General features: G+C 41.6%; 1 protein-coding gene across 2 annotated transcripts; it reads right to left on the bottom strand.

The window, feature by feature from the left end:
* Nucleotides 1-965: 965 nt before the first annotated feature.
* On the bottom strand, nucleotides 966-13,587 carry LOC116717540 (zinc finger protein 628). Of its 2 annotated transcripts, none has more exons than XM_032559007.1 (2): nucleotides 13,137-13,587; nucleotides 966-6,182 (listed from the first exon to the last, which is right to left on the bottom strand). In XM_032559007.1, exons 1-2 carry the CDS (start codon nucleotides 13,534-13,536, stop codon nucleotides 2,746-2,748), a joined length of 3,837 nt encoding a protein of 1,278 aa, XP_032414898.1. In that variant the 5' UTR covers nucleotides 13,537-13,587; the 3' UTR covers nucleotides 966-2,745. The 2 variants fall into 2 exon arrangements, with proteins under 2 accessions (XP_032414898.1, XP_032414899.1); XM_032559008.1 differs by lacking the exon at nucleotides 13,137-13,587 and adding an exon at nucleotides 12,915-13,126.
* Nucleotides 13,588-13,890: the final 303 nt, after the last annotated feature.

Here is a 13,890-nt window from a genome sequence, read left to right as displayed (position 1 = left end):
GTTTCCTTGCAGTTATGAACCATATTTCACCACACACACACTCACACACAAACACACGCAACCACACACACACAAGCCCACTTTCTCACTATTCTCTTTACTTCACTAGGAAACTGCGAGAAAGCAGGTGTTCACACAACCTTTGACGGGAATCTTTTCTGTTCCTGTGGACAAACTCCACCCACTCTGAGTGACACTCAGCAGAAGTGGAGAAAAACATAAATACTCTCTGCATGACTCATTTATCTTGATTTTAATCAGCGGGTCAATTTGACCCAGAACAGTATGTGTGTCTCAAGTTCAATTATAAAGATCACCCTTTGGTAAAAAAAAAAAAAGTATAATATAAAATAATTTACCAAAGGTCAACTTCAAGGAAATTGTTTTTTTGTGTCTAGGTTTTTTTCAGTGGACATTAAAAATCTAAATTCCATTTTTTATGTCCAAATGAGTAAATGAGCAGGTTGTCGTCATTGATCCTTAATTTCTGAGAAATAATAAAACATCATTGCACAAATATTGATTGAAATGGTTAGTATTGGAGTTAATAATCAGATACAAAAATGTTTTGGAGGAATTTTTTGGTTTCTGACACTATTGCATGATTAAACACTCCCTGGGTCAAATTGACCCACGAACATTTTTGCTGTACCCTAGAAACGAACATAACAGGAGGGTTAATAATTTGCTCTACTGAATTCGGGTAAGTTTTGACTGATTATACAACGGTGAATAATTGATATAGCGGTTCAACAACAATTCTATTTCACAAATTTTTAAAGTATGCTTCCAGTTGCAACCATTTTTGGCATCTGAAGCAGTCATTTAATTATGTATACGTTTATTAAAATCTGACACTTTAGGACATTTGGGTCTCCAAAAGCACCACACTGCGAGATAAAATAGGATAAACATGCAAACAAAAAATAACTTCTCACATTTGTGAAACATAGGACCAAACAAAGTTATAATCAAAGGCAGATTTTATTTAATCCAATGTAAGGACATGATGGGAGAAACTTCCATGCTAAAACCAAAGGTAGAGGTAGAAGGGTCAGTTTTGTAACCAATAAATGCACAAAAAAGGGAATAATTATTCTTTTACAAACAATAAATGTGTTTGTTGTACAGCAGTAAAACGTTTCCAGACTGATAAATGTCCCAGTGAAGCTACTCCATTTTAAAAATCAGGGACAATGAGAATCTGAAATTGACTAAAGCTACAGTCATGGAATGAAATGTTTGATCACAAAAATACATTTAAACACTTATAGGTGGGAATTGGTTTTATAAATATAGGTACATTTCTGTTAAATTCATACAGGATCAATTTAACTAAAGTTTAATGCCAGTTTGTCTTATTGTTGGAAAAAAGAAGACAAATTACAAATTGAAATCTGGTTTATTACAAAACTCACTTTCAAACAGTGTCATACTTTCCTAATTGTGAGTGAATATGCATGAATCATTTTACTGAAAACCTTTTCACATAAAAGGAGCTTCTAAATTACATATAGTTAGTTTTGTTATTGACAGTTTGTTTCAGCCAGATTCCCACAATGGTTACTGTGTTGATTGGCAAGACATTTGGACCCGGCCCATGGCTCTGTGTGCATACGAGAACTTTCTAGCAGAGATTACACCGGTAGGTCAGCAGCTTTTATTTGTACAGTGCTTTGCAAAATTATTCATACCCCTTTAATTTTTTATGTCTTGTCACGATACAACCACAAACAATGTATAGCATTAGGATTTTATGCTATGAGAAAAACGTATAACCACAAAGTGGAAGGAAAATGGTGCAAATAAACTGGTGCGCCATTTTGTATTTGAAATGTAATCAATTACAAATTTATTGATGGAACTTGACTTAATGCTGTGTTTTGATTATTGATTCTATGTTGCATTGTGTTTCTGTGTTTGTAATGATGTAAAGCACTTTGAAATTCCTTGCTGCTGAAATGTGCTATACAAATAAAATTTGATTTGATTTGGATTTGGTGTGCCTTGTTGAGAGAGGCTTATTCTGTTGCCTCCAAAAGTAATTTGGTACAGTCGACTTCATTATTCACCTTGCAGTTTTTTAATACTTTCTATCACATAAAATCCCACAAAGATGCATTCAAGTTTCTGGTTGTAAAGTGTCAAAAATGTAAAAAAAACACACACAAAAAAAACCGTTGAGTTATAAATACTTTTGCAAGTCAATGTATGCTTTAAAATAAATTTTACCTCATAACCCATCTTTTCAGCACATTTAGCGTTGCGCTGTCTTCAACAAAATGAGGTCACACTGTTTAGTCTACTTTAAAAGCACAAACTAGGGCCTAGAATACCAAGACAGCAGACATGCAGACTGTACTCATAAAAGGCACACCGTATACTGTACATGGAGAAACACAGTACAAATGGTTCAAGACGTGGACTGAACTAGAAAACTTCCTAATAAGATCTAAATCTAAACGTCATTGGCAATAAATGAAATGTAGCCTGCAGAACCTCATTAATCTGAACCACTGACATGATCTTAAAAGACGGTGAAACCAATTTAACACACGTGTACATCCTCTACTCAAACACACTGCACAGTCTTACAAACTTTAAAATCAAATGTGCAAATTGGGTCTAGTTTCACATATGTCTCTTTTTGTATTATTTCGATTCAGAACAGCAAAGTGTCAAATGAATGAGGTTTTACAGACAGTTATAAAAACATAACTAAGTTTTGTTACTAGTGTAGAAATGTCATATCTCCCCCTGTGCATGTTGCAGGTAATGCATCTGTAGATCCAGCTCGCGGGGAAGTGAGAGCCCGCAGATCATGCACTGGAGAAGCCGCTCCGGGGGAAAAGGCAGACGGGATCCGAGTTTGTGAGGTTCGGTCTGTGGTGGGAGCTGAGGTAGGGACAGGGTCTGCGGCATATGTGGCCTCTCAGTCATGACCGGCTGTGGCGTGAAAAAGATATTCGGGTGTGGAGGTCTGGGCATCGCACCGACCGCGACAGAGTGGAGGGGGTGTGGGCCGGGCAAAGCCAGAGGAGGTAGAGGGGCGAGCGGAGGGGAGAAAAAAGGAGAAGGTTGGTTTATGATTATCTGAGCGGCCGTCGCCATTGGTTGCTGCTGCTGCAGCTCCTGACCGCCCCCTGGTTTGAGCTGGCCGGGAAGCAGAGTCTGAGGTCCGACAGAGTTGTTCTGGAAGGCCCACACTGGAGTCCCAATCCCCTGACTGAAACGGTGAGGCTCGTACTGGATGGAGATGGGGACCTTCTGCGTGGGGGTCTGCACACTGCTCCAGCTGGGCGACACCTGTTTCTGAAATTCATGGTTATTTACTAATTTTTCCACAGAGTTCACAGTCTTCGGAACCCCTGGAGGCGTTTGAATGTCCCACAAGTTGTTGGCAACCCCGTGAGAAGTGGGAGCTGAAATTGGCATGGAGCTGGTTTGGTCTATCTGAGCTGAGGCGGGGGCACCTGAAAGGCCAGATGCCCACGGTTTATGCGGCTCGCAGCCATTCCACGTCTTTTCTGGCTGAGTAACAGTCGAAGACATAACTGGAGGACTGCTGATGTCCCACAGCCTTTCCTCCTTCTTGGGAGGCGTGGACGGCTCGGGACCACCCGGCCATCTTGGCAGTTGCAGGTCTTGGCTGAGCTTGTTTGGGGAACTCTGAGAATTTGTCAGTGGAGTGGGCCGGACACTCCACAGTGCTGCTCCGTCCATGTAGGAGGTGGGAACGGAGAAATCGTGCTGCAAAGAGCTCGTGGAGGCCATGGCTGTGGATGTTGATGTGCTATTCCATGACGACAGTTTATGCTGCCTCTGTTGCGTCATCTCACTAACCGCCGATGGGCTGGTTTTTTTTGGTACATGAGAGCCCAGGACAGAAGAAGTACTGTCCTTCATGTGGGAGTCCAAGTTTGGAGCCGATCCAAGACCCATTAAGGGCATATCTGCCCATCCTGGACTCCTCTGATGATGTGGCTGCGTTGGAGTGTCATATTGTGGAGGTTGAGGATGGTGCTGTGAGGGTGCAGGCACTTCTCTACTGTCCAAGCTCCAATGGAGCGATTGGGAGTGCGGTTCAGATGGCCACGCCTCGGTCAGATGCCTCGCTTGTGAATCCACGCGTGGACGCAAGGGCTGCTGACGCACTTGCCTGTGCAAGTCAGCGTCCCTGTGTGGTGAAACTGGGTAAAGGTTTTGTTGAGGAGCAACTATCTCTGAGACCCCGGATGGTCTCGGCCACCCCCACGCTGACCTCCCTCCTCTTTTGCCCCTGCCTCTCATCCTGGCACCGGAGGGGTAGGAGTTGTAGTGACTTAGACCCTGTTTCTTGCGAGCATGAATCTTCTGATGAACCAGCAGGCTGCTGAACCAGGAAAAAGATTTGTGACACTCCTCACAGCGGTGAGGCCTCTCCCCCGTGTGCGTATTCATGTGGTCGCGGAGCAAGTATGCCAAGCCAAAGCTCTTGTCACACAGCTCGCACTTGTGCGGCTTATCGCCGTTATGCGACAACATGTGTTGCTGGAGCTGGGCCTCGCTGCTGTACCCTTTACGGCAACTGGTGCAGCGGAACGGCTTCTGCTGGTGCAGCTTCTGGTGAGTCCTCATGTTCTGAAGGAAGGCAAAGTCCTTCCCACAATCTGGACATTTGTACGGCTTCTTGCCCGTGTGGATGATGAGATGTTGCTGCAGGTAGCTGCTGAATCTAAAACCCTTGCCACAAACTTTGCACTGGTATGGCTTGTCCTTGGAATGTATTCGCATGTGCAGCTCTAACACTGAGCGGTGCCGGAATGATTTTCCGCACTCTGAACACTTGTAGGATTTAATATTTAATACCTTCTCTTGCGTGTTATCGCTGCTTATTTGAGTAAGCTGCTTTTTTGGTGCAGTTAAGGTCTCTAAATACTGTGCAGTTGGCTTATGGACACTTAACAGATGTCCTTTTAAACCAGGCTCATCCCGAAAAACACTGGGGCAGTGTGGGCAGGTGTGTCCCTTCTCCCAGTGCTTGTTGGGCACCACTTGATATTGAAGTAGCCTCTCTTGCTTTTCATACTCGTCCTCATGGAACTGCATGTGCGCTCTTAGGTTAGCTGCAACATAGAAGGTCTGAGGACAGAGAGGGCAGCTGAAGGTGCATTTTGTATCCTCACTCCTATGGGTGTTCTCCTTCTCAGGACCTTTAGCTGCCTCATGTCCAGAAGTGAAAGGCTGCTTTGCAGGCGGCTCACCAGATGAGTTTGTTACTCGCTGCCTGTGCTGGCGGCAGTGAGCCTTCATGTTCTGGGCGAAAGCAAATTTTTTGCCACATTCCGGGCAGCGGAAAGGCTTCTGGCCAGTGTGTAGGTACTGGTGTTGATGGAGGAGGCTGCTGTACTTGAAAGTCTTGCCGCAGATGTTGCAGAGGTGAGAGCGGCTGTTGTCGACATGCTTGCGCCGGTGGTCTTCCATGACGGAGTAGTGTTTGAAAGCCATGCCGCACTCTGGACACTCATATGGTTTAAGAGCAGCGTGGGATTTCTGGTGGAAGCGCAGGGACATGATGTTTGGGAAAGTCTGGCTGCACTCTTGGCATTTAAAGGTGCACTCGCGGGAATGCATCATCATGTGCTTGGTAACAGATACTTTGAACTGGAAATCTTGGCGGCATAGAGTGCAATGGTAAGGCTTTTCTGTTGCATTGTTGCAGTCGTGGTCCCTCAGTTTACTCACTTGAGAAAAGATCCTCTTGCATTCTGCACACTGATACCTAAATGGAGCCCGTGTTTCGTCCTCCAACTTTGTAGTCTCGAGGTTCTCCTCTTTTTCTTTGTGTTGGTTCCTGTGTTTGATGAGGCTGCTGCGGTGCTGGAAGGTAAGGCCACATTCTTTGCAGGTTGGGGGCAGGAGCTCGTCCTCGTGCGCATGAAAGTGCCGGTGAAGGTTGAACATCTCGCGCTGGCTAAACTTCTGGCCACACTCTTTACACTCCCAGCGGCACTTTCTTTGTTTAGCTGCAGAATCTGCCTCTTCGTCGTCATCTGCCCTGTCCTCCGTGGCGTTGACTTCACCCCGCAGGTCCTCAACTGGCGACTTCTGTGGTGAACTCTTCCCATCCTTAGTCTTTTCTGACTCTGCTTCAGCAGGAGTGTCCTGCCTCGCATTGTTAACAGTCTCAGCAACTTTGAGGTCTGAAAGACAAAAGCACACCACAGCATACAGCTGAATTAAACTTCACAGGATTAGAAATTGTTGCACTATCAGCAGACTTGCAGATCTAAAGCTATCTGTAGAGCTACCAGTTGGCAAAATAGGAAATGAGTTGCATAACACCAGGAAAACTTTGGGAGTAATTATTTGAATTATAACTAGCCAACATCTTCCCTACTACCATCTTTTGTTCCATTGTCACAATCTCTCCAACACTCTTAAGGCTTCTGATTTTGGTCATTCAAATCTATATCAGTTGTTGGCTTAAACGACTGCTGAACGTTCATCAATTTGGACATTTGTATTATTGAAAAGTACAGTTTAATTCACAGTCCTTGAAATGTTAGCTGCACTAAAGCTTTTAATGGAAACAGCTATTTATTTCCCCCCTCTCACCACTTCAAGTGCAAGGAAAAGCCCCTGGAACAAATATAATGGGGATACCGCAGTCGTCCGTTTTAATAAACGGAAAGGATCGATTTGTGCCTGCTGAACTTTTCAAACAAGAGAGAGAAGACTGGACTGGAAAACTAAATTAAGCCTCATTTCAAATCACAAATGCAGCCCCAAAGATGAAAAAACAAACAAAACAAAAAGAACAGTTTCTATTACACAAGTTATTCAAAATGTAAGAGACTAACATTTTCATGTCACTTGCAAGTATGTGGCTTGTTTTAATTAAGTTCAGCTGATTTAAATTTGATTCATTCATATACTAATATCAGCTAAATTATTAAGGATAATTAAAATAGGATTATGTAAAATTGATTTGGTTGCCTGCACATAAACACCCAGTCGCAGAGTTTAATATCATGGGATTAAAATATATTTATGAACAGTTTGCATTATTTATAGGTTTCTTCTGTTTAAATGTATTAAAAAATTCAAAAGCTCTCCAAGAAGGGCCGCAAAACTTCAGGAACAAGAGCAACTGTAAACCCTTGCTGCACACTGTAATGGAGACGTCAATTATTATTATGCCTCGTCTTTTTTCTTCATCTCAACCACTTTGATTCTCAGACACTATAACAATAAAGTTTAGGATTTGAGGCCAGTAAAGTCAATCCATCGTTGCTATGCAGTCATAATCCATCACAGGACATACAACCATGCAAGGACAATTTAGAAAGTCTGTCAATTCAAATATACGTTTGTATATCGAATATTGAATCCAAGCAGTTGCTCCTGATAATACACACATTAATATTGTGACTTGATATTTTGTGCAGATGTAATCTACACAAATGAATATGACTAAACCAGGAAAGCAACGGTGGCGCAGGAGGCAGAGCGCACAACCTCTGGCACACATCTTTCTCCTCATCATCATCGCTTTTGCCCAACAGTCACAGTATCCCTGCTCTGCTGATATTTTAGCTTTGACTCAAAAGCACCGCACAATACATATTGTTTTTGTTTAGGCTGCTGAATGCATTATTATGCAAAACATATCTATCCGCTACAATTTCCACTGAATAAATGCTAGGGCCCCACAATCTGGGCCTTGGTTTAATTAAACCTGGGCCAGGCTTTATGCACCCAACCGTGTTTGTTTTGCTTCTGGTCATTTCAAATCATATTAAATTTTGGTTGTAGTCAGTAGTTCAATATTAACATTTAAAAGAGACAAAGCTATTAATAATGCATACAATATATAAAACCAATATTTATATTTCATAGAAATGAGAGTCTCTAGTGCTACAAATGAAACATTTAATAAAGATAAGATTATTTTTCCTATTAAGTTGCACTCGAATGAAATTAGCTTTAATATTGTTAATTCCACTTCAGTGTATTAGACAGGCACAATATGTCGCCAATATATTATTATTGCAATATCAGCGTGCGCAATAATATCATGACAAAATGGTTGGAGTGCATTATTTGCTGACCAGCACATTACACAAGTTGCAGATCTGTACTGTAAACGGACCCATATCACAACTGTTATTGTCAGTAATTACCGACATTATCACCACTGCATGATTTTCTAATATGCAGCCCTAAAGTCAATCCATAGTTGCATTATTAAAATCCTGAATATTGATTTTGTAAAAATTACTTTTTTGCTTTTATCAGATTCCATTTAAAATATCCATAAACTAACCAATCTTATTAGTTGTCAAAAGCAGTTCAGAATTACAGTTTCAACAAAGTTTATCTTGCACCTTTCCAGGTAGTCTTAAACCTCTCTATGAAGAAATACGAGATTTCTGAATTCTTAAGAAACTTAGTAGAAAACAAATAGTTTACTATAGGTCATAAGAAGAACTTCAAATGTCTGGTGCTAATCAGTGTCTATTATAAATTTACAAAAATAACCTTAAAGCAAATGTCAAGACAGCCTAAATATCTACCATAATTCTCTGTGCCACACAATTGGTAAGGTACACATGACTGCCTAATATCGTTATCAAGAATTGAGCTGACCAAAACCGCCAAATTTATCAAGTATCAGGTACTTCTTTGGTCTTAAGGAGGAAGATTATAACTTAATGATATTTTTGTTCCTCTATCACTTCTGAGCTAAGGTGAGAGGAGGAAGGTCAGGGACCAGCCAGTCAGTTGTAAAGTTTTGGCCAATAGATGAGTTGCCTAGATATTATCTAGGCAATGAGCAAACAGAGTTTTAAATTACCCAATCACCTCTTCTTCTAAGACTCCTGAAAATTCTCACAGATGTGCATCAGATTTTAAAAAGCAGTTTTATACTTACAACTTTTAGCTACTAGACAACTGAAGGTTTCACATCAAAACTGATGGGAAATTGGACCTTTTCATAACTTCATCCATTCTCAGGACTTTTCCATAGTTTAAGTTTCAGTTCTTAACATGTTCTGTAAAATAACCCGTTTGGTTTTCAACCACGTCATAAACGCCTCATCCCATCTCTTCCTGGTTTATCCTGTGTTTCTGTGACTGATCACAGCGAATCGGGACAATTTAACCACATAAATATAATCTTTGTGCCACTATTCCTGCCAAACAGACACCCTAATATCCCCACAATACTACAACAAAACCTCTTTAAACCACATGTAGTGTTTGTGAACGCATCACAATCCTTTTCTGCTGATCTTTCATCTAAACCGGCCGCTGGAAAATGGGAGGTAAACTCAGATCTCCAGAATGTGACCAGTTTGGACGCAAAAGCAACTGGATTTTCAGTACTGCATCTAAAAAAAACAACAAAAAAACATACAAAGTGGCTCTAGTGTAAACAGTCATATTAAAAGAAAAAAAAAATGTCTCAGACACTAGACGTCTACTTGTGGTCAAAAATCAGAAATGTGCAGGGGTGGGGCATTAACAGCCTGAGTCCAAAAAAAACATATGAATTCAGGGGGAAATAATCAGCTGTGAGCAGAGCATTGACCTACTTTAAATCTGTCATGGGTGATTTCAAAATAAACTGCAGGAATATGGGAGTCAGTCAATGTTATTCATATGCTTGTTTGTCGTTTTACTATTCTTCAAACCCTGGTTTCAGTTTGTCTTTGTTTTAAATCTGTCTGATTGAGAATTATTTAAAAAAACGGAGCTCATCGCATTTTGATTGGCTGGTGCTGTCCATGAACCGGCCTTTTTACATCCAAACAAAATAAGTTCTTTCCTCTGTTCCAGCTGCAAACAGGTGCTGCGTTAGAACAGGTTTTTCAGGGCTAGGCCTGGACTTTGCGACGCGGTGGACGCAGAAAAAGGTATCCACCAGGCCAGCACCAGTTAAGCACTGGAACTGGTTTGGTGGAAAAGGACCCTTTGAAAGCAGATCTATTTGGAAAAATGTGACCCCAGAGCGTGAAGCAACCACCACAATGCTTCAGTGTGTTGTTCTTATCATACACTGGAGTCTTTTCGTGTCACACCCTTCGCTCCATGAGGATGCAGGAGATTTTAACCGCTCTGGATATATAAATATATTTTTTTATCAAAACAATAACTTTGTTTTTGCTTTGTAATTAAGTGGAATAATAACAGAAAATATTTGTTATGGTCTCATTTTCTTCACACTCAATGGATGGAGGTTTTTAGTTATTATGAATTACTTAAATATACATTTACAAAAGTAGCAAAAGTTGGAGGTCTGAATAAGTTAGTACACCTACAAAATTAGAATATTACATAAAAGTGGCATATTTCTTGGCAGAAAGTGAAACAATCCTTTTATTGAGATTCATTACACATAGATTAAGATATTTCAAGCTTTTAAGTTTTTGCAATTTTGATGATTATGGCTTAATGGTAAAGAACATAAAAGTATGTATATTTCTATGCACTCAATACTTTCTTGAGTCTCCTCTTGCATGAATTACTGCATCAATGTGCCATGGCAGAGAGGCGATCAGCCTGTGGCTCTGCTGAGGTGTAAAGGAAGCCCTGATTGCTTCTGCCTTCAGATCGTCTGCCTTGTTGGATCTGGTGTCTTTCATGTACCTCTTGAAAGCAGTCCATAGATTGTCTATGGGGTTAAAGGTCAGGGGAGCTTGCTGGCCAATCAAGAACAGGAACACTTTTGGTACCTTTGGCAGTGCGGGCAGCTCCAAGTGGTGCTGGAAAATAAAATCAGCATCTCCATATAGCCTGTCAGCAGAGGGAATCATGAAATGCTCTAGAATTTCCTGGTAGACGGCGGCAATGACTGTGGACTTCAGGAAACACATTGGGCCAACATTAGCATGACATGGCACCCTAAACCATCACTGTGGAAACTTCACACTGAATGTCTAGCAATGGGCTCTTTGCACCTGCCGCGCTGACGTCACAACCGCATGCGCAAATGCGGCTCTCTTTTTTCCGCTTTGAGTTACTATGACAGCTAGAAAAGACAAAGTCTTATTTCAGACGCAAATAAAACAATACTATGAACATTGCTGTCTTCCTAATATAATGGGCTTTTAAGTTTTCATGGATTTCCAAGCGGTCCTGAATTAAGATGACGGTGGCTTGTAAATATTCATCGCTACCAGTTAAAGCTAACGCTGCACAGCAAAGTTTACAGCCTTCAGTTCACTCCGGATCAACTTCTTCAGCCTAAAGAAGAAGGTAAAGGAGCCTCCTGTGTTATTTCCATGGAATCACTTCTGTATTCAGCCTGAAAGAGAGTTTATGGGAACGAGAGAGCAGACCAGAGCCAGACAGCTGAGCTACTGATCTGCCTGTACACACTGCTGTAAACACCGTCCTGCTTCACAAGAAGCATGCAAAACTAATAAAGCGAAGTAACACAGAGACCTTAAGGAACACGGTCATATTTTTCTAAAAGCAACAACTTTAAACCTGAACAGTCAGCTGAACTAGAACTCCGACACCAGAGCTGCTCTACTGTTAAGCTATGGGCTTGTTGTTCCTCAGGCTTCAGAAGCAAAAAGCCTGAACCGTAAAATCCCCGTTACTTGGTCTCTGACACTAACGACAATAAACACACGTAATATACTTGAACATAAGGTAAAAACATTGTCCGTTAGAATGGATGAAAAATGTTTAGATACTTAAATAGCACATTTTTACAAGAAAAATGTCAGAGAATATTTCCTACTAGCATAAGCTAAAGCTAATGTTAGCCACAAAGTTTAAAGTAAAACTCACCTTCGTATCTGTGAACCTATAACGAGGCGAACATCTTAAAACCTTTCTCCAGCTTACTTGTCAGGGCTTCGGATCGATGTACATCATTAATTGTTACCTTGGACAAGCCCTGCAAATACCCAGTGTAAAGAGCCTTTTTCAATAGATCGGAAAAGATTGAGCCGCTTTTCCCCGAACGCGGAAGCTGAGGTGCAAAGAGCCCATAAGGATTCTGTGCCTCTCCACTCTTTCTACAGACCCTGTAATGTTAATTTCCAAATGAAATGCAGAATTCATTTAATTTCATCTGAAAACAGAACTCTGGACCACTGCGCAATAGTCCAGTTCCTTTTCTCCTTAGCACAGGTAAGATGCATCTGACGTTCAGAAAAGGCTTGAAATGGGAAATGTGACATTTCTAATATTCGTCTTTATGTGTGTTGGCACTTCTGTAATGAATTTAATTTGACGGTCCTTTCTGTTGCACATTGTTGCACGCTTCTTCCTTCCACTTAATTTTCTGATAATATGCTTGGATACAGAACTTTTAAACAACCAGCTTCTTCAGCAATGACCCTACCCTCCTTGTGAAGGGTGTCAATGACTGTCTTCTGGACATCTGTCGAGTCAGCACTCATCCCCCTGATTGTGTAGCCTACTGACCCAGACTGAGAGCCGGTTCAAAGACAGACGCAGGAAACATTTGAAGGTGCTTTGAGTTAATTAGCTGATTAGGGTGTGGCACCATGAATTTCAATTAATGATCTTTTTCAAGGTACTCTGGTTTTCTGAGGCACTGAATTTTGGATGTTCGTTATCTGCAAGCCAAAATCAACAGAATTAATAGAAACCAAGCCTTGGAATATATTGCTGTGTGTGATGATTCTATATAATATAGGAGTTTCACTTTCTCTGATGACTGGTAAATATTTCACTTGTAAGCAATATTATTCTTTTTTATTAATATTCTGGTAGAACTGTTTAATTATTTAAAATTAACCTGAAAACCAGCAGTGGAGCGTTTACCTTCAGATTATATCGCCCATCTCTTATTCTGTGCAGAGCTGCACTACAAATAGGAATTGGTTAAATCTGCAATAATATATTTTTTTCTGTTTGTGCACATGATAAACAAAATAAAGACCAACCTCCGAAAAGTCGGAAAGTAAACATTGCCACGCTGGTCAACTGCATGCATAAAAATAGAAAGTCATGTTAAAAGCTGCTAGTCTACAATGTGGGTTTGATTTTGCTATGAAAAATAACGTTAGCAGAGATTAGAGTCTGCACGGGAGCAGGAGGGGATAGTTTACCTCAGGTTAGCCCCAGGCTAAAGCTAACTCTAACGCACATCAACATTGTTGGCATACCACTTTTATCATTTTCCTTCGTCTGGGTTTTCGCCCCTTCCTCGTCGTCTTCAGTCTCTGACCAGTCGAAAGCCTGCTGCTGGCTGTCGAGGGACTCGGCCATTTTTTCGGTCGCTGCACGGTCCTCCGGTAAGACGCATGTCGTTTTGTCTGCTGCTCCAGCAACGGACTCGACACCAACCTCCCCAGAATGGCTGGCAACAGAGCCGCCGCCGTTGCTGCCAACATCCTCGGCTCCTAGCTCGCCGTTGGGGCAGACCCCGCTTTTGTCGCCCGCCGCCCCATCCGTCTGGTTCGGGCTGCATCCCGACTTCGCCGCCGCGGCCTGTTCCCCAGATGTGTCCACCTCCTCTGCGGGGGTTTTCTGTCGATTCGGAGACTTCGGGTCTGCGGCGGCCATGTTTCACCCATGCACCCCCTTGTCCGAAGCACACAAGGATCATGAAGCCAGGATTGCATTTCCGGTCGGCACCTTCAAAATAAAACCCCTGTTGCTGACAAACAGACGCGCTTCATTATCTAGGAAAAACATTAGGAGCTTTAAATTACACATTTCCAGTTTACTGCTGTTGTGACTTTGTTGTTGCACACACTACACGTAAAACTTTATTATAATTCACCATAACTTTTCAACTCGACATGGGGTCAAGCAGCAGGGTCTGTCAAACAACATAACTTTATCTTATGTGCTTCTAATGATTACCAGTTTTTTTATTAATTAGTTTTAAATGAAATTATGTAATCAGTTTTGAAT

This window comes from Xiphophorus hellerii, chromosome 3 (genome assembly GCF_003331165.1).
Source record: "Xiphophorus hellerii strain 12219 chromosome 3, Xiphophorus_hellerii-4.1, whole genome shotgun sequence".
NCBI classification, from domain to species: domain Eukaryota; kingdom Metazoa; phylum Chordata; class Actinopteri; order Cyprinodontiformes; family Poeciliidae; genus Xiphophorus; species Xiphophorus hellerii.
The sequence above is the reverse complement of the archived record's forward strand: the minus strand, read 5'-3'. Positions and strand labels throughout refer to the sequence as shown.

Coding starts and splice junctions, on each gene's coding strand:
- LOC116717540 (XM_032559007.1), bottom strand. CDS start 13,536: ATGGCCGCCGCAGACCCGAAGTCTCCGAATCGACAGAAAACCCCCGCA. Junction 6,183..13,136: donor GAAGGAAAATGATAAAAGTG/GTATGCCAACAA, acceptor TTTGTCTTTCAG/ACCTCAAAGTTGCTGAGACT.